We start from the raw sequence: 25,439 nt of genomic DNA on the forward strand, positions 1-25,439 counted from the left end.
CCATGGATACAGGCAAAATGGTGCTGGCAGGACTCCTCTGTAACTCTTTGGTTGCAGAATGATAACAAAACCCTGAGTCTCTGCCAGCCAACTGGCCTACTCAAAGCCCAGGAGGAGGGAGGCTTGAGGCCATGCAGGGAAGGGGCAGTCCTGCTGGACACAGAGTGCAAGATGGGATGAAGGTGAGGCTGACATGTTACGCCAGAAAATACAGACCCTTGTGGGCATCCAAAAACTCTGGGCTCTCTTCAGATGGTGGTGGGAGCCCCCGCAGGGTATCGAAGCAGGGCTGGGAATGCAAGTGGGCTGTGGCCAGAATGGAATTTCAAAGATGGCACTGGTGGTTACTGGGCTTGCTGAGTTGGAGGACAATTTGGAGGCAGGGAGGCCAGGTGGGATGGCCTTCATTCTTCATCCCCATGAGACACGATCACCATCCTGACCTCGAACGGGAGGGGACAGATTCCTCAAACAGATAATTGCCCAAATCCTAGGGTACAGTTGGGGCCTTGGCCTTTCTCGGGACGTGAAGCCTGTCCTTTTGGACTGCAAAAGCCCCCAGTTTCCTTTTAGGTAAGTCAGGGGAGGTAGGAGCCCAAGAAGGGTAAGAGAAGACTGTCCTCCCAATTTGACTCAAGTCAGATTAAATTCAAGTTGAAAAATGAAAGCAGTTGGACCAGACTTGTTTCCTGAGTGCAGGCAGAAGTTCATACCTGTTAAAGCTGTTTTATTTAGAAGCAAGAAATGGTTAATAAAATCGCATTCTTATATCTAGGAGCGACGGGTCTTTTTCTTCCTTGGAGAGAGAGATTTTTTGTTGGTGGTGAAGACCCTTGAAGACTGTAGTTTAAATTCAACTGGAAAGTGGTCGCTGACATCCAAGGCCTATAAAGAGAAAAAAGGAGATAAATTTGGGGATTAGGAGACTCTCATTTTAGTGCTGAACAAATTCAGGTTCAAAGTGGGAAGACAAAAGGCCTAAAGTCACCCAACAGAACACACACTGGTGAGCATCATCCCTGGACCAGCTCAATCAGAAATTGAGACAGGTCTTCAAGTCACAGAATCATGGGCTTTGAGACTCAAGGTCTAATGGCCCAGTGTTGTGTCTCCAGTGGTGGCCTCAAAGGGTGACACCAACTCATCTTCCCAGGACAGTGGCACAGAAAGACAAGATGGCAGCTGTACCTCCTCTTTGGTCAACCCATAAGCTTTCTGGAAGTCAAAGGTTCTGTTTGATCCGTGAACAACAAAGCTGATGATCTCTTGTCCTCGAAGCACGATCCTGGAGAAGGGGAGGGAAGACAGTCACATTAATCCACCTTGTTGATTTCTGAGACCAACCAAATTTCCTGTTTGACATCTGGAATGGACTGAGCAGCCTGGCTCTTCCGAGTGATGTTCAAAGTGCAGACCTGGTGACCCTTAGGACGATGCCTCAGACTGCAAAATGGGACCAAGCCCTGCCATGGCCCCATGGGCTCCAAAACAGTGTTTCCCTGTGTGGGCAGTTAGCCCTGATGGTGGAGGAGAAGATTATAAATGATACGTGGACACCACACCACGTACCGATGACTTACATAGTGAGAATATTTTTCCCTTCACAGTTATTTTTCACTTTTCTTGACTTGATTATAGAGAAAGGTACTGGCTTATCTTTAATAACCCCCTAAGCTCCCATTTTGACCAAGACTGAGAAGGCTGGAGTCACCAAGCATTCTGCAAGTGAGAGAACTAAGGCAGAATTTAACATGGTTTGATTTTCACAGGGCTTAGTTTTAGCTATGTTCAATTTACGACAGAGGATATTGTTTCTCACCTTAACATGAAATTTCCTTTAAAAGTTAATTTATTTCATTAGAAATGAATGGACTTAAAGACAAATACAGACAAAAACCATAGTATGGTTGCTTTGCAGTGATAGCAAACACCGGGAACATGGTAGCTAAATGAGTCTGGGAAACATGGACTCTAATGTATCCTAGGTGGAGTGATGAGTTGGGGTCTGCATGGCTCCTGACTGAACAAGGACAAGGTGAGTCAAACTGCCAGTTCATGCCTCTCCACCAAGATTTCCCTGATTCCGACCTGTGACTTGGTTTCCTGTGTTTGGTACCATACCACCGGGGTTAACTTTGAATTCAGTCCCCAAGTGAACTCTTCACCTTCGGCTGGAGATTTCTTAGAGCCATCCTTCAGACCCAGAGAGTAGAGAGCAACATCGTTAAGACCCCCGTTTCTGACTCCTACATATGTGTGCAGGCCATTGAAGGCTTTCCCGAGGCGTGGCACAGGCCAGCTCTTGACATCCTTTGTGTCCAGCAGCAGAGCACAGCTCATGGGAGGTGTTCAATAAATATCTGAACACGGAACGAAGACTGGAATTGAGACCATTTCATTTTACTCTCCTTGTTAGAAATTTATATGCCTTTTTAAAAAAACCCTAAAAGATATATGCTTGTACGGAAAACATAGAAAATTCATAGCAGCAAAATGAGAAATTAAAAAAAAAAAAAGCACATGTAATCCTGCCATCCTTTGGCATATATGTGTATAAAACTGAGGTTCTTTCAGTAAACATCTTTTTTTAACCTGTTCCCCCACCCCACCCAATCTTATGTGAACATCTTTCCCTGTGATTCACTGTTCTCTGCTTCATTATTTTCAATCACCTCCCTCTTGTTGGTCAGGGGTGCAGAAGGTTCTTGACCTGCCCACGGTCAATGCACAACTGCATGTGAGTAGGCAGGTGGGTGAACAGGCTGGTGGGTGAGTGGCCTACTCCAACCAGCTTTGTTGGCAACTGGTCAAAGTGAGAGAGAGGAGGCAGGCACCTGTGAGCTCGGCCTCTTGTAACCCTCCTGCCTTGATTCCGCTTTCCCCAGTGCTAGGGCTGTTTCCACTCTTGAGAGCTGGAGCAGTGACTTCTGCAAAGGACACACCAGCCCTGAAAGCTCCGAGAGGAACAAAGGAGGTCATGGATGGAAATGAAAGCCAGACCTCAAAACTAGAGAAGTGAGAACAGCTGTCTTCTGGCAGAAGCCGTCTCCTGCTTCCTCGGAGGCAGGCTGAGCTCTGGGAACTGCGGTCACAGCGGATTTCCCAGCCTGCGGTCTCTGCTGTGGGTGGGGAGATCATGAACATGCACACAATTCAAGTGCCTTCCCCACCTCTCAGTTTAAGAAACAAAAGTGAGAGCTGATTGAAATTCCCCAGGGAGATGTTACAACTGTGAGAGAATGCTATCATTTACTTTTTTTTTTTTTTTTTTCATTCAATCTCTACACCCAGTATGGGGCTTGAACTCACACCCCGGGATCAAGAGCCACGTGCTCTACTCACTGAGCCAACCAGGAGCCCCGAGAATGCTATTATTTACAGGTATGTGTTCGCATTTAGGAATATGTAACAAAAGTTTTTTTTTAATTTCTTTTTTAACATTTTATTTATTTTTCAGAGACTGAGCACAAGCAGGGGAGGGGCAGAGAAAAGACAGAGACAGAATCTGAAGCAGGCTCCAGGCTCCGAGCTGTTAGTACAGAGCCTGATGTGGGGCTCGAACCCACAAACTGTGAGATCATGACCTGAACCCACGAACCTGTGAGATCATGACCTGAACCAAAGTCAGAGGGTTAACTGACTGAGCCACCCAGGCACCCCTGTAGCAAAAGTTTTAAAAAAGTAAGTACCCTGGGTGCCTGGGTGACTCAGTCGGTTAAGCCTCTGACTTTGACTCATGATCTCACAGCTCATAAGTTTGAGCCCCGCTCCAGGTGAGCCCTGCTTCTCTCTCTCTCTCTCCCTCTCCCTCTCTCACTTGTACCCTCCCTCTCAAAAAAAAAAAAAAAAAAAAAAAAAAAAAGTAAATACCTTTTTACTTACTCGTCTCATTTTTAGTTTTACTCTGAGGAATTCATAAATATATGCACAAAGTACATGTATAGAATGTTCACTTCAGCAGTGCTTCTACCAGGAAACTCTTGGTAATAACCTAAGCCCAATGACAGGGGATTTGAGTGAATGCATTGTGGTATGTCTTTGTGATGAAATAATTAACAGCCGGTGAATGTATGGAACGCTTACCATATGCCAGGCATTGTGTGAGAAGACATATACTACTTCATCTAATCCTCATTGTGGCTCCATGAATGAGGCATGACTACAGTCTCCATTTTACAGTTGAGGAAGCAAAGACACAGACATATGCACAGATACATGAAATGGTAGAGGCAGGATTTGAATCCAGACCTGTCTGACACCAAAGCCTACACTAGCCACAGTTAAGCTGCAATGCTCAGGGCTCCCGGACACGGCCATGCAGTTTGCACACTGCACAAGTACCCAATGGCCGGGCCTGAAGTCTAATTGACTCAGCGCTGCAAGCCAGGTTCTTCCTCCGCCCAGAGCAAGGTACCTTTCCTGATGCATACCAAGCACTGGATGGGCTAGCTGGAGTCAGGCAGGTGCCTCCTACCTGTCATATGCACAGTTGGTGCTCTCCTTGACTGTGGTGTCCTCTTGGTCCCCTATCAGCCAAACAAACCCGGGGTCAGTCCTCAAGCGGATGTTCTTCCAGGCCTTCTTGGGCACATAGCTACAGCCGGCGTTGAAGTCACCCATGAAAATGAAATTCTGAAAGACATTATTTGGAACCGACACCTTGTGTGTATTATTGCCAATGCTTTTGCTCAGAACTGCTAGCAATGGCCCCACCTCCCATACTCAGCAAACAACGGGGTCTGTTATGGCTAAATTGTGCCCTCCCCCCACCCCTACAAATTCGTATGTTGAAGTCCTAACACACGATAACTTAGAATGTGACTGTATCTGGAGAAAGGCCTTCAAAGAGGTGACTAAGGTAAAATGAGGTTATAGGGGTGGCCCCTAATCCAATATGGCCGGTGTCCTCATAAAAAGAGATTGGGACACAGAGAGACATGGACGGAAGACCGTGGACAGAAGCCTCAGGAGAAACCAACCCTGTTGACACCTTGACCTTAGACATCCAGCTTCTAGGGCTGTGAGGCTATACATTTCTGTTGTTTAAGTCACCCAGTCTTTGGCTGCACTTGGCAAAGTAATATAAGGTCTTTTTCTTTCTTTTTTTTTTTTTTTTTTTTAGAGTTTAAAACTGAGTCACAGTTTTGATGAGTATTTGTCAGGGGAGAACGTACAAAGGAAGGTGTTCTCACTGGGAAGGAGGATGTTTGCTGTGGCCCTTCCCTCCTGTTCTTAGTCACTGTGTCCCTCTAATTCAGCTTGTGGAGTTAGGTGGGGATCAAAGAATCCAGCTCATTTATCTCCCTCAAATCTCTCTGGCTCAAACTACTGTAGAGGATACACATATGGATGTATCAACGCCTTTTGTTTCCGAGCAGGACAGATGAATTTGGGTGGCTAATTTGACACCTTTGGCACCCTGCTTTTCTGTCCTATTGTTTGGAAGTTGGGAACTCACTCCTGTGGAAATTCTGTCTACTGAGGAAGTAGGAAGAGCCTGAAAGGAAGGAGGTGACAGAGTGAGTTGTCCACCCCTGCCCCGAGGCCACCAGCAGCACCTCCTGTCTTAGAAGTGTTTTTCCCTTCAGAGCTCTTGGAACAGAATTTTAATATTCCTCAATCCAGAGGAAGCGTCAGATTTCCTTGCTGGTGCTGTTGTTTGGGGCTGTTGCTGACTTTAGAGTTTTCTTCAAAAACATTTTATTTTGACCTCAGAGACCATGGTTTTCCCTGAGATTGATGGGCGCGGCTGAGGTCAGAATGTCATCCTTAACCCGAGTGACCACCAGCTCCTATCGTTATAGGCATGATTTGCTGAGCATGTACCGCCTGTCAGGCCAAGCATTAAATGTTTCATAAAGTTTAAATTAAATCTCACAATAAACACTAGAAGGTAGAAGGGAAACAGGATAGAGGGATAAAGTGACCAGCTCTAGGCCACTCAACTTATGGGCTCAAGTGGTAAAGTCAAGAATTAAATCCTGATCTGTCTCACTGAAGGGCCCTCAGCACAAGACGGCCCTCTTGTTCACTCTTGTGCCACCGACGTCTCCCTAGTGCCTGACATGTAATGGATGCTCAGTAAATTCTTGTTGTGTGAATGAATGAATTCAGAATTTTAGGAATGAATGAGTCTTTCTCTTGTCTTGCTTTTTACAAATAAGCAATGAATTACACACTGGTGCTCTCCATGTCCTAGCTCTGTGTCCACACTTTCCTTGACTCATTTTGCAGTTTGAACAGTGGAACTGAGGAGGGGGGAAGGGGAGGTCACTGGAGTCACATCCCAAAAGGAGGAAAGAGGAATGAGGAAGAGCCCTCTGGAACACTTCCATATTTGCCAAGAGCTTTCACAGGCCCTCACAGCCACAGCGGGTGACATCCCCGTTTTCCAGATGAGGCCGAGACGGATGGTGGATGTATTCCCTTTCTGTGAGAATAGCACCCCTTGATTATTTGGGAAACTACTTTCCTCCTTCACCCCAGTCTGTGAGATTGGGCTGAAGCTCACACTGATTTAACAAATCAGAGCTTCTTAACCAGAGCTGATCGCAGTGGTTGGTTCAGGGATGGATGAATGACCCAATCAGGGCCAATGGGACCCAATCCTGAGAAACTCATTGTATTGTGACACAGAAAATCTGTCTCAGACCACTGGGTCTGGAAGCTGCTGGTGGCCATCTTCCCTTCCCAAGGGTGGAGCCCACCCAGAGGAAAGGAAGGCAAAGAGATGAAAAGAAACAGACAAACCAAGCCCTGATTACTTTGTCTGAGCCCTGGATCCAGCTATGCCTGAACTACTTCTGGACATTATAGTCACATAAACCAATAAATTGCTCTTCCTTTCATGAACCAATTTAAGAGTCATCACCTGCAGTGAAGGACTCTTGATCCCTCTGTGTCTCACTGTTCTCGTTGCAGAGTGAGAATGAGAAAGGTAGTTACTTCATGGGGTTATTGGGAGGATTAAATCAACCTGTGCATGTTCAGCCTCAGTGTGGCCTGGCAATAGCTATTCACCCAGTGATTTTGGGCAGCCATTATTAGGGGAGCAGTGTACGAATTGCTGAGACCCACGTGGACAGTACCCAGGCAAATTTAGCAAGAAGGGTATTTAAGGCAGAGGTAAGGCCTAAAATGAGGCTCTAAAATAGTGGGGGTCTGCACAGGTCCTGCCCCACCCCCCACCCTCCTGGTGAGTCCCTCATCCCTCCCCAAAACCACATTCTGCCTCTGCTAGACAGGAATTCAACAGACACAGAGGGTCATCACCTCCGCCTTCCAGCGACGTTTTATGTCCATGTAGACATCAGCCAGCTCATCAATCTCTTTAACGGAGGTCTCAGGGGTGGTGTGCAGGGGGACAATCACGAAGTCCTTGACAACTGAGGAACAGGAAAGAGGTGGAGGTCACACACTTCCCCGAACAGAGGAAGGTTCCATGAACACTGCTGAAGGGAAACAGACTGTCCCCCTAGAAGGCCCAGCCTGCATTGTCTGGGTCCCCTCATTTCTAGAGGGTCCAGCCGGTGGCTGAGATGTGACTGTTCTTAGGACGATTAGGCCGGCATTTTCAGTACATGAAAGCCTCTTTTCTCCCACTCACCTGCAGAGCTAAGAGAAAGCCAGTAGACAGTACTGCTTGCTGATATTGTGGGTGTTTTTATTTTCTCATTTTTTGAAAAATTATATTCTCTACTTTTTAAAAATTAGTAAGTCAAGCCTGTTTGGCTTTTGTACTAAAGAAAAAAGTTTTTTCTAATTAAAAAAAAAAAAAGGAGGCTTGTTAGTTTATGCTTCTTTTGTAATCAGGAAAAAAAAAAAAAAAACCAAACATTATTTAAAAAAGAAAGTGGCCTTTTGTGAAATATCTGAAAACCTCCCCCCACCAGGAGGGACAGAGGGAGCCTTGGAACTGAGCCTCGCCCACCTGGCAATGGAGCTGTTGTGCTCTGAATGCCTCTTCCCCCAGCTTTCCCTCGTCCTGTGCCTGGGTCCCCAGGCCTACTCGGGAGCTAGGGGCTGTTGGGAATCACTGCTCAGGTCACACAATGGAAAGTCAGGACTCAGAGCTTGCAGCCTGTCTCCAGGACCCTGCACTTACCCACCAGCCTTATTTCTCACTCTTCTCAGGCCTCCGCTCCACTCCCCATCCTCTCTCTGGTCTCCCTACACATCCCAACTCCTTTCCACCTCTGAGCTTACTGGCACCTCCCCTCAGAATGGCCCTTTCCCCAGTCTTCTGTGACTGGCTTCTTCAGGTCACAACCCAATGTCACCTAAATTGGGTTGGTCCCTCACCCCACTATGGAATGCACCCTGCTTTTATTTCCTTCATGCCCTGAGATTACTTGCTGTGCTTCTGAGTTTGGCCCACTGGAACCTGAGTTCTGTCTTGCTCACCCTCTTGGCTCCAGCACCTAGCACAGCACCTGGCACATGGGAGATGCTCAAAACTGTTGATTGAATACATGAATGAATGAATGAGTAAATGAATAAAAGGGAAAAAAGATAGATGAATGGCTAACTCTGTCTTTAATCTCAAATACAGGGGACATAATGTCTCCTTGTACAAGATAGAAAATTCCAAACAGGAGGGTGCCTGGGTGGCTCAGTCGGTTAAGCGTCCAACTCTTGGTCTCAGCTCAGGCCATGATCTCATGGTTTGTGAGTTCAAGCCCTGCGTTGGGCTCTGCGCTGCCAGCACAGAGCAGAGCCTGCTTGGGATTCTGTCTCTAGGTCTCTCTGCCTTCCCCATCCATGCCCCTCCCCCTCGCTCTCTCAAAATAAATAAATTAAAAAAAATTCTAAACAGGGCATGACTGAAGTGCCATCCTAGGGGAGGAGAGATAGAGAAGGGTGAAAAGGTGGAGGCCCAAGACAAACAGGTTTGTTTAGCAATGTTTAGCTGTGTGTAGCTAGCTGAAGACTCTCTCGGAGAAGAAATAATCACTTGGGGCGGGGGGCAGGGTGCTCTCCAAACGCTGCTCTGGTCAGCTAAGTGTGAATTGTGTGCACGATGAAGCTATTACACATGCTCTCTGACGTGCATTTCTGTCCTAAATAGCCCCCAGATCCTTCTCTTCCTCTACTGGAAATTCCTCCACCTTTCTTCCATGTTGGTTTTCCTGAAGTACTAATTAGCCAGGGTGGGAATAGTTAACTTCATCGTTCAGGGTGTTTGTATTTGTGTAGTATAAATTTGGGGGTACATGCTCACATACATTTATTTATTTGGTCATTATCTGTCTTGCCTACTACAACATAACTTCACTAGAGCAGGGGCTTTGTCTGCCTTGGTCAGTGCCTGGAACAGACCATGGCACATAGTAGGTACTGAAAAAATATTGGATTCTATATAGCTTCAATCTGCAAATCAAATTAATTCTTGACTTTCCATTTCAAGATGCACTGTGGTTAAGAGTATGTGCTCCCAAGATAGTGGCTTGGGTTACAGCCCTGCTCATTCATGTCAAGAGCTGCTGGGTGACCTGGGACAAGTGACTCCACCTATTCGAACCTTGGCTTCTTCAAATGTAAAAGTGGAGACAATCCTAGGTCTTAACCTGCAGGGTGTTGCAAGGTTGCAGGAACCTGGCACTAATCAGGGATCAATACTTGTTAGTGGCTTATATAAGTGTAGTTGTTGTCAAAGTTAAGGGAGCAATCATTTGGATTTCCCCTCTATACCCAGTCCTTGGAGGACTTTGCCATGTCATTACTAGAGGCAGAGGGAGACTTTAGTTTGGGGTTCATTTCTGCTGGCCACCACTGAGATTTTTCAGAATGAAGCTATACTTGACTGCGACTCAAGGATTGCGGTAAATAATTTCCGTCAGCCTAACTGCTCCAACAAGAGTGGAGTTACCACTGACTTCAGGTGCATTCTAAGGGAGGAGGTCTTGGCATTCTGAGAAGCCAGGCTGCATCCCTAACACTCAAGTATCAGATGTGCTCAATGGCCATCTGAAGTCTGATGCCTCCCTAACAATGCTGCATAAACCCTGGGACCCCCGCTCACATCTGGGGCTATTGTCCATTCATGGGATCACAGGGAGGTTATTCACTACTGGCGCCTTGGGTCTCACCGGTGTAGGGTGACTGGAACCAGACCACAAAGGGTTCCCTGGAAAATACATCTGTGTCTCCAGCCTGATAGTCATGGTAGAGGTAGCGTTTCTTCACAGACAGTAGCTTTTCCCTAGGGGAGAAAAAATAGGAAGCACTTCCAGCTGAGTCAGTTGATGTCTTCATTCAAGAAGCAGAGACATGGCTTCATTAGCCCCCCAGGCAGGCTCTTGCCCTGCAAGGGATCTTTCACCCGAGAACAAGGCTCCATCTACTCTTCTCCATGGCCAGGGCCCTTTGAAAGCTGGAGATCTGAGCAGTACCACTTATCTGGGGCACCCACAAGTTAATGTTCAGACTTAGAACAAATTACTGTAGGAAGAAGACAAAACTCTGAAGTTTCAGAGACAGCCATGCTGGGCAACTCAGGTTTCCATCCCTGGGCCAGGACTTGATGAGGGAGGATAAAGAACTCCTGACCCTCCTGACCAGGCAGTCACTGACTCAACCAACAAATTAGGTGTTAGGAAGCTGCTTGTACTCTTTAGTTTGAAGAGGTAACGCTTTGCTTCAGAGTCAGTTTGACAGCAATTATTTTGATCAATATTGAGAACTGGTTAGAGGTCAACATTTGGTTTTGAAGAAAAGATAAGCATTTTGATTCAATTCACAGTCATCATTTATAAGTGAACCACATTCCAGGAAGCATAGGCTATACTCACTTGTAGAGAAAGGCATACTGCTCTTTATATGTGTTTCTTCCAAGGCGAGAGCTAATCACATAGTTGTACATTATGCCTTTTCTTGAATTTCTTGAATTTCTTGAATTTCTAAAATGCAGAGATTTTACATTATGCATCTTAAAAAATAAACATCTCCTTATTGCATGTTCCCCTATCTTCACTCTGTATCCATATCACCAATGGCATCATGGAGAAGGGTTACCGTTCATCATAACCTTGGGGTCTAATAAGAAGGGCCACCATTGACTGGGAATGTGACATCTTCCAGGATCTTGACAGCCATTAACTCTTACCCTTAGAAGATGGGTACTGTTGTTACCCACCTTGTATAGTTTGCAGGTGCAGAGCTGGGATTTGAACTCAGATCCTACATACTCCAAATCCACACCCTTTGCTCTGCACCTGTGGGACATTATTGAGACCATAGAAGCTTCAGGCCAGAATCTGCTCCGTATCTCACTCTGGCTCATGGCTGGGGCTGACCTCATACTTCCCGGTGGAGGAAACCTTATCAGGTCACCCTGTCCATGCACTACTGCTGAACATTTATCATATGCAGAATTCCTAGTAACATTTTCATTGGACATTCACTCCTGCTCTGAAAACCCTCAAGCATTTTCTCACAAGTCCTAGAACTATGATTTCAGACCAGCTATTGTTTATGTTCTGGGGGCTGGCAATACAGATGTGAAGTCCCATTACCTCTACCCCTCATTTACACCAGGGAAACTTGACTCCCCATGTGTTTGCCAAACCTGCTGATAACTCACCCTGGGCAGCGCCTGGCACGGTCTAACCCATTTGCCCACAGAAAGATCTAGGGCATGTCTAAGCTATAGCATATTCTCAGGTTTAGTAGCAGAAGGAGCATTTAGGGCCCAACCTAGGCCCTACAGAAATTCCTAGGACTTTAGGTACATATTCTTTTTTTTTTTTTTTAAGTTTATCTATCTTTTTTTTTTTTTAATTTTTTTTTCAATGTTTATTTATATTTTTGGGGACAGAGAGAGACAGAGCATGAACGGGGGAGGGGCAGAGAGAGAGGGAGACACAGAATCGGAAACAGGCTCCAGGCTCTGAGCCATCAGCCCAGAGCCCGACGTGGGGCTCGAACTCACGGACCGCGAGATCATGACCTGGCTGAAGTCGGACGCTCAACCGACTGCGCCACCCAGGCTCCCCTAAGTTTATCTATCTTAAGAGAGAGAGAAAGAGAGAGAGAATCCTAAGCAGGCTCCTCAGTGTCTGCAGAGCCCAACTTGGGGCTTGATCCCACAAACCATGAGATCATGACCTGAACCGAAATCAAGAGTCAGACATTTCACCAACTGAACCATCAAGGTGCCACTACTAGATACATATTCTAAGGCAGGTCTGGCTATTGGGGCCTGAGGAATGTGGACGTTGGATTCCACTGGGCTTCCAGTTTGGGAAAGTTGGCCTTGTTCTGAATCTAGCCTGCCAAAATTTGGGTTGGCAAAATGCTTGCCGTGACTCAGCTGTGAGGTGACTAAGGCTCCTGTTGGCTTACGAGGGATAAGGGGACAAACAGGCCTGCTTCTGCCTCGAATCAGTGGCATGGTCTAGGGGGGCTGGGACAACTGAGGCCAGTTGGGGTGGGAAGACTCAATCCAGGCTGGCTGTGGGGAGGGGCATAGAGCCCCTGTCCCCTCGTACTTCTGAAAACTGACCAGAGTCCCTCTAAGGAAAGCTCAGGAGGTTCAGAATAGAGCACCAGCTTTGGAGTCAGAAATGACCCAGGTTCAAAGGTAAGCTCCACGATTTACTGGCTGGGTGAACTTGGGCAAGTCCCTTCTCTCTGTTCCTCAGTTCCCTCAGCTATAAGGGAAACAGTAATAGTACCCACCCCACAAAACTGTTGTGGGAGTGAATGAAATAGCACACGTAAATTGATTAACTGGATGCCTGGCATGTAGTTAGGGCACTGATGGCAGCTGTTACATGCGGCCCTCGGGACCATCATTTGCCATCATAATTTGCTTCCTTTTACTAGTAATAGACACCACCAGCCCTGACTGGTCACTGCTACAGACCAGGCACAGCCCAACCACTTATATGCAGGATTTAATCAGCACCACATTCCGGGAAGATGGGTTCCATTACCAGTCCCGTTTTATACACAGGGAAAATGAGGTGCAAAGAGGGTGAGTAACTTGCCCAAAGTCATAGCAGAGTCAAAATCCAAACACAAGTGGTCTGAGTTGAGTGTAGGCGCCCGACCCTTGCACTAAACTCTCTTTTCCATCATCAAAGATCAGATCTGGAAAGAGAAGAGCTGCTGAGGCTGAATGGAGAAGCTCAGCCCAACTCCATATTTCCAGATGAGAAAATGAGCCCCGGAGAAGGGGGAACCAGCCCAGGGGACCCTCTGTGTGAAGGAGAGTGTCCAAGATTTTCTCCCAGGCTGAATGAGGCTGGATTGACCATTCATTTCTTTAAAAAATAATAATAATAACAGGGGCGCCTGGGTGGCTCAGTTGGTTAAGTGTCCAACTTTGGTTCAAGTCATGATCTCACAGTTCGTAGGTTCGAGCCCCATGTCAGGCTCTGTGCTAACAGCTCAGAGCTTGGAGCCTGCTTCGGATTCTGTGTCTCCCTCTCTCTCTGCCCCTGCCCTGCTTGCACTCTGTCTCTGTCTCTCAAAAAGTGAATAAACATTTAAAAAATATTTAAAAAAATAAAAATTTTAAGTTCATTTATTTATTTTGGGAGAGAGAGAGAGTGCACAGGAGGGGCAGAGAGAGAGGGAGAGAGACAGAGACTCCCAAGCAGGCTTTGCACTGTGACAGTGTGGAACCCAATGCGGGGCTGACACTCACAAACCGGGAGAACATGGTCTAAGCCGAAATCAAGAGTCAGTTGCCCAACCAATCGAGCCACCCCGGTGCCCCTTGAATATGCCTTTTTAACTCACATTGGGATGATTTTCAGGTGGGTGGGTTTGCTGATTATTCTTTGAGAAAGAATATAAATCACAAATATAATCCAACGTAATTTAAAAATATTTGAGGACATTATCTTTTGGGGTTTTTTTTGAAGTTGTAAAATCAGACTTTTTGTAAGCTATTCAAATCATATAGAAATATATAAAATAAAAAGTAAATATTCTGCATTTCTTCACTGACTGCCTCCACAATGGTCCTCCAATCACACCCACTCCCCTGGCCCAGAAGTAACCACTATTAATGGTTTGGGCACATTCTTCCAGTCTTTCCTCTAGGCTCATGCAAACTCAAACACATGCTTATTCATGTATAGTGTAATGTGATTACTAAAATGGGCTACTCTACCTACGGTTCTGAACCTGCTGTTTTCAATATACTGCAGCCATCTTTCCATGCTGGAATATTTAGCTCTAAGCTATTCTGTAGTGATCATGATTTTTAATGGCTACATCATATTCCAGCCTGCGGGCATACCATAACTTCATATTTGCACTCAACCTTTTTTTTTATAACGGTAGTTCCAAGCTCAGCCCCTTGTCTCTTTTGTTTCTCTCTCTGTCCTGGCTCCTCATCTGTTCCCTCTATTTTACTTTATCATATTAAAACTAGCTGGTTGAAAGTTCTCAGGACTTTGGCTAATGGAGTTGGAAGTGTGGGCAGTGATGGTCATGTGACTTGGTAGTCAGGGTGAGTGCTGGCTTTCACCCTTGGTTCAATTCCTGAGGCTTTTCAGGTGTCCTTGCAGTTGACCTTGAGTCTGCAGAGGGTCCAGGAGCCCCGTCTTTACCCATTTAGTCTGTCCATCAGCATGGGACAGATAATGTTGTTGCTGTCCTTGATTTCCATCAGGAGTATGATATCACAGCGTTTGATGACCTGTGAAGACAGAATTCCCAGGTGTTTCAGGCCATTTACTGCAAGTAATAAAATCTTTTATTGGGCACTTACTATGTTTTAGGTATAGGATTGGTGCTTTGTTAAAGTAATGAATTTCATCACTGAAATAAGTGAAGAACTTTGTGAGGCAGGTCGTATTTTGATGTCTATTTTATTTGATTATATTTTTAGGGGTGCCTGGGTGGCTCAGTCGGTTAAGCATCCAACTTTGGCTCAGGTTGTGATCTCATGGTTCGTGAGTTCAAGCCCTGCGTTGGACTGTGTGCTGACAGCTCAGAGCCTGGAGCCTGCTTCTGATTCTGTGTCTCCCTCTCTCTCTGCCCCTCCCCTGTTCATGTTCTGTCTCTCTCTGTCTCAAAAATAAAATAAAACATTAAAAATAATTTATTTTTAAGTAATCTCTACACCCAACGTGGGGATCGAACTCACCACTGACTGAGCCACCCAGGACCCCCCCACCCCCACCTTTTAATGTTTATTTCTTTTCAGTTATGTCCATTTTATTTTTATTTATTTATTTTTTAACATTTATTTATTTTTGAGACAGAGAGAGACAGAGCATGAACGGGGGAGGGTCAGAGAGAGAGGGGGACACAGAACTGGAAGCAGGCTCCAGGCTCTGAGCCATCAGCCCAGAGCCTGACGCGGGGCTCGAACTCACGGACTGTGAGATCGTGACCTGAGCTGAAGTTGGACGCTTAACCGACTGAGCCACCCAGGCGCCCCTGTCCATTTTAAAGATGAGGAGCCTGGGGCTCCAGGAAAGCCGAGTAAACTATCCAAAGTCACTCAGCTAGAAAATGGCCAAGGCAGAATGCAAATCTAGGCAATCTGAATCCAGAGCCTATGATCACATGTCCTATATCTTGTTTTTTTTGCTTGAATAATCACCATAATAATAATAATAATAATAAATATTTCTTAAGCTCTTGGTACGTGAGAGGTGCCAGTATGGATATGGGTCTCCCCAGTTCACCTGGCAACAAAATCATAATAATAAAAATTACAAGGGCTAACATTTATTGTGAGCCTACCATAAGCCTCACCAACACTGTGAGAGAACTATGATTATTGGCTCACTAACCTCAGGAGAAAACCAGGCTCAGAGTGTTTGAGTGGAAAGTTTGAAGTCACACAGCCAGTATAGATGGTAGAGTCAGGATTTGAATTCGGGTTCTTGTGACTACAAAGCCTACCATGCTGTTAAAACATCAGGGAGAGCTGGGTCCTGCCACCGAGCCAGCTTGCTGATTTAGTCACTGGTCTCTGTCAGACCTTTCTGGAAGGCACTTTAAAGTATGTATCAAAAGTCTTGGAGTATGTACTTACTCTTTGGCCTAGTTTTCCCCCTTTGAGGAAGGTCTTCTATTATAAAGAAATATCTACTACTTCTCTGCACCTCAGTTTCTTCATCTATAAATTGGAATGATGACAGTTATTCCCTCACAAGGTTGCTGGAGGATTAAATGGGTACTTAGAACAGTGCTAGGCATTTGGAGCCACACACGAAATTATTATTGCTATTATTATTATTTGTACAGATCAAAGAGGAAGAGGCATTGTGCAATAGCACAACAAAAACTTGGAAACAACCTAAGTATCCCCAAATAGAAAAGCATTAAATGAAAGATGTTGTAAACATGGCATAGGACATTATGTAGCATTAAAAGTCATGTTTTAATATTAACAACATGTGAAATACTTCCAATATAAAAGCAGAATACAAAACTGGTGATATAGGGCAGTCTCCATGCTGCAAAACAGATGCAGTTTTTAATTTTTTTTTTAACATTTATTTATTTTTGAGAGACAGAGAGAGACACAGTGTGAACGGGGGAGGGGCAGAGAGAGAGGGAGACACAGAATCCGAAGCCAGCTCACAGCTGACAGCTGTGAACACATGTTCAAGCCCACGAACCATGAGATCACGACCTGAGCTGAAGTTAGATGCTTAACCAACTGAGTCACCCAGGCACCCCCAGATGCAGTTTTATGTATTTATTTTTGCATAGAAAAATGCCCATAAAATGCCCTAAATGCCAATAGCTCTTATCTTCAAGTGATAGGGTGACAGCTGATATTTTTTTTCTTCTTTATATGCTTATATATGTTCGAAGTAGTCCATAATGACCATTTTTAACTTAATAAAATTAAGTTATAAATTAAAATTTTTTAACTTAAAAAATGATACCTTTCTAATTTTAAAAAATTAAAGTGTTATTAAAAAAAAGGAAACTGCTTGAGGCTAAAGTAATTATGGGAGAGGAGGTGATGGCCAATATTTATTAAGATATGACAGATGAGGGGCGCCTGGGTGGCTCAGTCAGTTAAGTGTCTGACTCTTGATTTCGGCTCAGGTCATGATCTCACAGCTCATGGGAATGAGCCCTGCTTCAAGCTCCACACCAAGCTACTCCACACCAAGCATGGAACCTGCTTGGGATTCTCTTTCTCTGCCCGGCCCCCCAAGGGCCCCCTCGCGCATGCTCTCTATCCCCCCTCTCTCTCTGCCCCACCCCTGCACCCGCACTCTCTCTTTCTCAAAAAAAAAAAAAAAAAAAAAAAAAAAGTGACAGGTGAGAGTCTATTTAACATAAGTTAAATAAATTGTCTTACATAAAGTGCCTCATGTGGTGCCTGGCTTTATAAGTGTTAGCTCTTGTCATCAACTCATTAAATTTTTATAATAGTCCTTTGATGTTGGCCGTCTTGTTATCCCCATAGTATAATTGAGGACTCTGCCTCAGTGCAGTTAAGTAATGTGAACACCCTGTGAATGTGAATAATGGGATCATCCACTGCGGAGCCCTGCTTGACCACTATGCTCAACAACGGAGGAGATCCCCACATACCCTGATTGCTCCTTCCTCCTCGGAGACCAAGGTCCCTTTTGAATGTAACCCATTGCCGCGGGACAAAAATGGGCCAGAGTTCAGACTCCCTTTCCTGAGCAGAAGGGTTGAGCTTTTATTTTTTCATTTTGTTTTGTTTTGTTTCTGAGAGAGAGAGAGAGAGAGAGAGAGAGCACAAGTGTGTGCTTGAGTGGGGGTGAGGGACAGAGAGAGGGAGAGAGAGAGAATCCCAAGCAGGCTCCATGCCTAGCTTGGATCCCAATCCCATAACTCTGGGATCATGACCTGAGCCGAAATCAAGAGTTGGATACTCAAACAACTGAGCCACCCAGGCGCCCCTGAAGGGTTGAGCTTTTAGATTCCCTGTTTACAACCCTTTTGCCTCAATAACAAACGCTCTGGAGCCCCACATCTCCTTGATCTTGGCTCAGGTTATGATCTCGAGATTTGTGAGATTGAGCCCCGCATCAGACTTTACTGACAGCAGAGAGCCTGCTTGGGATTCTCTCCCTCTCTTTACTCCTCTCTCTCAAGATAAATAAACTTAAAACAATAATTTTGTTATAATTTTCTAATTATAAAAATAATGTTGCTTATTGTAGAAAATTTGGAAAATGTAGAAGACTATAAAAAATCACCTGATGACCTGTGAAGCCACCACTCAGACACTTCTCATGTGATTTCTATACTTATACATATTTACAAAATGGCATCAGAATAACTAGCCCGTTAGTTGAAAATATAGGCATCGAATCAAATGGCCTTGGATTCATGTCTCGACTCTATCGCTCACCAGCTGTGTGATCTTGAGCAAGTCACGAATGTTCCTTGAACCGCCAGATTCCTTATCTGTAAACTGGGACAGTACCCTCCTTATGGGGTTGCCATAGAGATGAAAGGACATGATGGAAATAATACATTCAGTCTAGTCCCTGGCACAGAAAAGACGCTCAGCAAACAGTGGCAATATTTATTACACGGTTTGGGTCTTTTTTTTTTTTTTTTTAAATCTCACATGACATTGTGAGCATTTTTCTCAGTTTTCAAATCCACCACTGATGCATGTTTTCTCTGCCCCAATTTCAGGCCAGGAAAAATAGATCCCCCCCCCCCCCCCCGGGCTCCATCTCCTCAGAATCAGGCTCCAAAGATGAGGGCCCCCAGAAGGCCTTCCCAAACCTGAAACTCAAGATTTTCCTGAGGCTGCTGTTCACAGAGGGAGGGAGTAGGGATTGAGCATGGCCAGTAGTGAGGGGCTCCCAGCAAGTGGTGTGGTGAGTGGGGCTGGGGGGAAGGGAAGGGACACTCTGGAGAACTCTATGAACACTCTGGGGCCAGAGAAGCCTATTAAACCTTTTTTTGTGCCTCTGAACAGGGAGCAACCAGCATGGTAGGGAAAGAGCCCAGAGAGGGTCAGTTAGGCCTGGGTCCCAGCCCTTGTTCTTTTGCTCACTTGCTCCATGACACCCAGGACAATGTACTCCTCCTCTCTGAACTCCAGTTGTCTCGTCTACAAAATGCAACCAGCGGGGTTGTGAGGCTGAACTTCGATACTGCATGTTAAGGACCCGGCATACAGTAAGCAATCCTGAAATCATAATTATCATGTGCTGTGGGAGACAATGCCTCCCATGTCCACCATCTTATCCCCAGTGCGTGCCTCAGAGCAGCTGGCACGTGGTCTACCTTCAGCGAGTGTTTGTTGGCTGAACAGACTTCGCTCTTTAAGGACACAAACTGAAGAAGCAGACAGAAGCAGGCAGGTTTTGGCATCTGGAAAACTGCCCATGGTGCCAGCCAGCAAACCCAAGATGATGACAGCAGGCCTCCCTCACTCTCCAACCCCCCTGATGAAGGTCATAATGACAACAGCATGATGAAACTGGGCTTGTCTCTGAAGTGATAAATCCAGTATGGAAGAGTGGAAAACGCACCTCCACGAATATGGTTGGGTCATATGTTTGGACTTGATCCTTCCCCTTAACAGCTATGGAATCCTGGGTAAGTCACTTCTTTCTGAGTCTCTGTTTTCTGGATTACAAAGTGCAGGCAATGCCACCTATGTCATAAGAATACAACATTCCTGGGAAGACCTAGGTGGTTCAGTCAGTTAAGAATCTGACTTCAGCTCAGGTCATGAGCTCATGGTTCATGGGTTCAAGCCCCACGTTGGGCTCTGTGCTGACAGCTCAGAGCCTGGAGCCTGCTTCAGATTCTGTGTCTCCCTCTGTCTCTGCCCCTCCCCTGATTGTGCTGTCTCTCTCTCAAAAATAAATGAATAAACATAGACATTAAAAAAAAGGATATAAAATTCCTGGCCTATAGTAGGTACTTAGACATTAGCCCCTGTAAATATTACTTTCCTGAATGCCTGGGTTTGGGTTTTATTGTTTGTGCTCTCAATGGCTCTGGAGGTATTTGGGGATGGCCTCTGATTACAGGATGGTCTTGCAACAATGGGGAAAGTAAGGAGTCCTTGACAAAGACTTTTCACATGCTTGGTGTTTGGTGTGATGGGCTGTCCATCCGTCAGCCCTGTAGGACACAGCCACTCAGGGGAGGTGCTGAGTATAAGCCCCCAATAATGGAATCACCAAGGAACAAAAGATAGTCTTTTGTTCTCTTAAGACTCTGATGACATTGCCTGGATAGAATAAGTGAGGAAGGTAATGGGAACACAGTTGGTACCCGGGTTCCACGGGCCCTTGTGTGAGGAAGCAGGGAAAATAGTTTCCTCGTATGTCAAAGTTTCCTGTTGAGCCAGGGAGTCTCGGCTCCCACAGGCTTGGCATGGCTCTTCTGGCTGAACAACAATCTCTGGAAGGCGTTGGGTGCTGTCCAAAGGGCAGGGCCAACCAGGGAGAGGACCATGTAAGTAAGAGCAGAGCATGCCAGTCCTTGCTCTAATCCACTTTGTGTATTAATGCCAACAGTGGCAGCTCTGTGTGAGATCACCTGCCCACTCATGGGCTCTACCTCGATTTCTCTAGGCCAACTGGTGCTACAGGTTGTGTAAGGCCCACTTTCAGAAAGGCCCAGGGGCTCAGCGAGGAGAAGGGAATTCCCGGGCTTGCTCACACAGCTGCCTGGTGGGATCTGACCCCAGAGCTCCTGGTGTTCCCACCATACCCTGGTGCCTCCAGGGGTTTCTAAGGTGATAATACCCAGACAGAGCCCTGGGAAAGGTTTCAGCTCCCAGCATCATCAAAAATAAATTAACCTGTAGGGTAAAGAGAGTCAAGCAACTCTAAAGAAATGTGAGCAGCATCTCCAGACATTGGTTATAATACCCATGAGAAGTCTTATATATATATATATGTGTGTGTGTGTGTGTGTGTGTGTGTGTGTATGTATATATGTATATATGCATATATATATGTATATATGTGTGTGTATACATATATATGTACACACATATATATACATATATATGTAAATTTTTTAATGATTTATTTATTTATTTTTGGAAGAGAGAGAGAACACAAGCAGGGGAGGGGCAGAGAGAGAGGGAGACACAGAACCCGAAGCAGGCTTCAGGCTCAGTGCAGAGCCTGACAGAGGGCTTGAACCCACAAACCATGAGATCATGACCTGAGCCAAAGTCAGACACTTAACTGACTGAGCCACCCAGGCGCCCTGTGCAAGGGAAGTCTTATCTAAGTGGAGAGAAAGGTAAGAATTGATAGTTGGGAAAAGGTTGATGGGGTGGGCAGTGAAGAAGGAAGAAGAGAGGGGTGTAGAGAGAAAGAAAGAAAGAAAAAAAGAAAGAAAGAAAGAAAGAAAGAAAGAAAGAAAGAAAGAAAGAAAGATGGGAGGGAGAAGGAAGGAAAGAAAGAAAGAAAGGAAGGAAAGTAAGAAAGAAAGAAAAAGAAAGAAAAGAAAAAAGAAAAACGAAAAGCGACAAAACAGAATGAAAAAAAGAAAGAAAGAAAAGAAGAGAGAAAAGAGCTAGCAAAAAAATCTGTGCTGCATTGATGGGTAAAAAGACCAGGCTGGGCTGGTCTCCCAGCTCCCCTCCACCTACCCACCCACCACCTATATGAGGTCACTTCACCTTTTGTTGTTCATCTCTTCGTGGAGATAAAAATCCTCCTTTTTAAGGGTGATGAAAGGAAATCACATATTTGCAGTGCCTGACAGGGGCGTTCAGTAACCGGGAGCCAGATGCTGTTTTAGGGGCTTCACACGTGCCAACTCAAGCATTCCCCAAAACCGTCCTACAAGGAGGTACTGGCATTACCCTCACGTTCAGATGATGACATGAAGCCCAGAGAGGTGATGTGGTTACTGGAATTACTGCTGCCATTATTGTGACAAAATGCCAAGGCGGCTGCTACCTTCACCCCAGCGACTAACTTGAGTGGAACATCTCCTGAGTCTCTTAAAGTCTGAACGCATCAGAGAGGGCACGAGGGGGGTCCGGCGCTCTTTCCGACAGGAAAAGGTCTCACCTTCACGATGACATCCATGGCATTCTTGTTTTCCTTCTTGGCTTCCCCAAAGGACCTCACATTAAAGGAGCAGAGCCTCAGGGCCAGGGCACTGCCGGTGGAAAGGAGGAGAAGCAGGAGGAAGGTGGGCGGCTGAGGCATCCTGATTTTCCTCTGGCTTCAGAGAGAGGGCAGTGGTGTCTGGTGTGCGGGCTCTAGGCCACTGCTTCAGGCTCAGCTGACTTATAAAGCCTGCAGATAACAGGAATTACTGGATTCCTTGTTGCTACTTTCACTTCTCTGAGGAACTGAAGATCATGGGTTTCATTCCCCAAGGAAATGGAGAAAAGGGGCTAGTCTTTGAGGAGCCCCTGTTTTTGTCACTCTGGTGAGGAAATCGGCCTGCGTAATTTGGGCACCATCCTCCGCAAAGTCACTCATATCCCAACCGGGAGCCAGCTGTGACATCTGGTAATCCGTCCTGTGGTGGCATGCCATCTGCCTTCTTTTCCTGAGAATTGATAATTCGGAAGCCATCTACCCCGGAGGGCAGCTGGGGTGCAGGAGCCTTCTGTGAGGGGGCAGTGAAGCAGGGGCCGGAGGGAAATCCTGCCAGGCTTTCTGTCCTCACTGGGATTTGGCAGCCAGCTGTCCCTGGACACACCCAGGCTCCAACTCTCTAATCGCCCCAATGGGCGTTGTTAAGGTCAAGTCTAGTTTGAGTTACATAATTTTTTAAGGCAGTTTTACTGTATACAGTTTAATACACCAAATGCTAGCAGTGTGTTCCCAAGAACAGCAATTACTAGGCTGCTAGAACGGGTCAGGAAAATGTGCTTGGACTTTAAGGATGAAGAGCCAGTTAAAGCCCCTAGAAAGATCCACGATTCAACCAGATATTGCTTTAATGTTTGTAAGAGCTGTATGACCCGGGAAAGGAAGGCTTTGTAAGAGCTGTAGGATTTTGACCTAAGTAAAATGAGTTTTGGAGATGTGGGCGCGGAGACAGAAGATCTGAAATGCAAAATCCAATCAAGTTGTAAGCCCCGGTGAGATTTGTAGACTTGGGCAAGGAAAATTATTCCGTGAAGAAGGTGGGTAATGAGAATTGGAAGCCAGCATTGGGATCTCTGGACAACCCCCGCTTTGAAGTGATGGGCGGGTGGCTGTAGCCACAGAGAAAGGTGCAGATATATAACTAACATACCTCCAGTCAGCATCCTGGCCAAAATCTCTGACCAACCATGCCCCAGGCAGGCTAAGGAGATAGCCCCAAAGATCACCTGGAAGGAAATAATGGTTTCCTGAGCTCCTGGTGAGACAAAGCTCTCTAGAGCCTATAACAGGCCTCCTTAAATCTCTGGGGGAAATGGTGGTGATTGCCTGGCAAATAGGCATGTTACAACGAGAAGAAGATTTAGAATTAAGTGTGGTACGTGCTTTTTGTGACTTTTAAGAAGGAATCTCTACATGCGTACATTTTATGAACGTGTAACATGTGAGAGATTTTGGCCCGTTTAACCGACAGTTTTTTAATTCCAACGTAAAATGTGCAATTAGGGGGATGGATTCAGATTTGTGACTTTAAGTTGAAACCTTACTAAGGGTTTCATACTAACCGTATGCACCGTTCTGAAACCTTTATGAGAATTTTGGGTTAACTATGTTTCCATAAGTTTAATTAAAATTACTTAATATTTAGGGTCACCTGGCTGGCTTAGTTGGTGGAGTGTGCAACACTTGATCTCAGGATTATGGGTTCGAGCCCCGTATTGGGTGTAAAGACTCCTTAAAAATAAAAAAATCTTAAAAAAAAAGAATTAGTATTTTAAAAGATGGCTTTTTCATTAGTTCAGACAACTGAAGAAGTTTTCAAGGAAATGGAGTATATTAAATTTATAAAAGAAGTGTAAAATGTTTGAAAATGAATCTATGACCCCTTAAAAGTAATTAAGTTTGCCGAATATAGGGTTGGTTAGATTTAGCAAATAAAAACACTAGGTAAATGTGACTTTTAAATCATTCAGATTTAATTGGGCATCCTATCTTCTGTTTTATCTGGCAATGCTACCTGGGCTTAAGAAAAGAATAAGCAATTTTATAAGCTGAACTTAAAAGCATGACATTTAAAAAAATGTTTGTTTTATTTTTTTTATTTAAAAAAATTTTTTTTAACATTTATTTATTTTTGAGACAGAGAGAGAGACAGAGCATGAACGGGGGAGGGGCAGAGAGAGAGGGAGACACAGAATCGGAAACAGGCTCCAGGCTCAGAGCCATCAGCCCAGAGCCCGACGCGGGGCTTGAACTCACGGACCGCGAGATCGTGACCTGAGCTGAAGTCGGACGCTCAACCGACTGAGCCACCCAGGTGCCCCAAAAAATGTTTATTTATTTTTGAGAGACAGAGAGACAGAGTGTGAGTGGGGGAAGGGCAGAGAAAGAGGGAGACACAGAATCCAAAGCAGGTTCCAGGCTCTGAGCTATCTGCACAGAGCCTGACATGGGGCTGGAACCCACAAACCATGAGATCATGACCTGAGCCAAAGTTGGACACTTAACCGGCTGAGCCACCCAGGTGCCCCAAGGACGACATTTTCTGAGACAATAACAATCCTGTCAGGGTCCTGGAATAATGTTTATTTCCTAGTATCAAAAATAAGTTACCTGGGAGTGCCTGGCTGGCTCAGTCTATGGTGCATGTGACTCTTGATCTTGGGGTTGGTTGGTTCGAGCCCCATGGTGGGTGCAGAGATTACTTAAAAATAAAATCTTTAAAAAAAGTAAGCTAATCTGTAGGATGTGAGTCAACTAATCTGTGTTTGAATTTTTAACTTTGATCATTTGAATATTAATTTGAAAAATAAAGTAAACCTCTGAAGAGTGGTTTCTGCATATAGAAACTGCCCTTAAGGACATAAAAAAAAATCACCTGATCAGAAGACATTGACCCCATTCTGTAATTAGCACATTCACTGCGTGGAATCGGACTTAGAAAAAAAAAAAAAAGTACCTGGATTCTGGAAAGAAAATTGTAAGCCTTAAGTTTAACTGAAGCCAACTGGGTACAGGGGCTTGGCGGAGTGCTTTCTGTGTTTCATATCACTCAATACTCCTCTAAGCCCTTAATCTATGCTTCCTCCACTTTATGGATGAGCAAACTGAGGTTTGGGCCCAAAGATACACAGCTAGCCCATTGGAGCTGGGGCATGAACTGAGTCACTCGGACTCCAGACCGGCCTTTCGCCCCGCCAAACCAGGCACAGCAAAAACCTTAATAAGGAGCAAACACTGTAGGTGAGAGATGGGAAGGAGACCGAAGTAGGACTCTCACTTTTTACTGTAGACACTTGGGTATTGTTTGTTCGTTTAGTACTTAAAAAGAAAAAAAAAAAAAAGTACTAAACAGCTTTTTATTTTTTTTTTAAACCGTTTAAACAATGCCGGTGGCAACATGTTTTCTGTCTTTGTGCAACTGAGCCA

General features: G+C 45.3%; 1 protein-coding gene across 1 annotated transcript; it reads right to left on the minus strand.

Annotated features, from left to right (window-relative positions):
- Positions 1 to 685: 685 nt before the first annotated feature.
- Positions 686 to 22,237, minus strand: DNASE1L3 (deoxyribonuclease 1 like 3). Its single transcript, XM_045493348.1, has 8 exons — positions 21,978 to 22,237; positions 14,565 to 14,653; positions 10,791 to 10,898; positions 10,089 to 10,201; positions 7,273 to 7,385; positions 4,475 to 4,632; positions 1,189 to 1,285; positions 686 to 885 (listed from the first exon to the last, which is right to left on the minus strand). Exons 1-8 carry the CDS (start codon positions 22,116 to 22,118, stop codon positions 772 to 774), a joined length of 933 nt encoding a protein of 310 aa, XP_045349304.1. The 5' UTR covers positions 22,119 to 22,237; the 3' UTR covers positions 686 to 771.
- Between the last annotated feature and the right edge of the window lie 3,202 nt (positions 22,238 to 25,439).

This window comes from Leopardus geoffroyi, chromosome A2, assembly GCF_018350155.1.
Source record: "Leopardus geoffroyi isolate Oge1 chromosome A2, O.geoffroyi_Oge1_pat1.0, whole genome shotgun sequence".
NCBI lineage: Eukaryota > Metazoa > Chordata > Mammalia > Carnivora > Felidae > Leopardus > Leopardus geoffroyi.

Excerpts from the sequence above, each read along its gene's own strand:
- DNASE1L3 (XM_045493348.1), bottom strand. The coding sequence starts at position 22,118 with ATGCCTCAGCCGCCCACCTTCCTCCTGCTTCTCCTCCTTTCCACCGGC. Across the intron at positions 10,899-14,564 it reads CTGATGGACAGACTAAATGG|AAATTCAAGAAATTCAAGAA; the intron begins GTAAAGACGGGG and ends TCTGCATTTTAG. Across the intron at positions 10,202-10,790 it reads CAGTATGCCTTTCTCTACAA|GGAAAAGCTACTGTCTGTGA; the intron begins GTGAGTATAGCC and ends TTTCTCCCCTAG.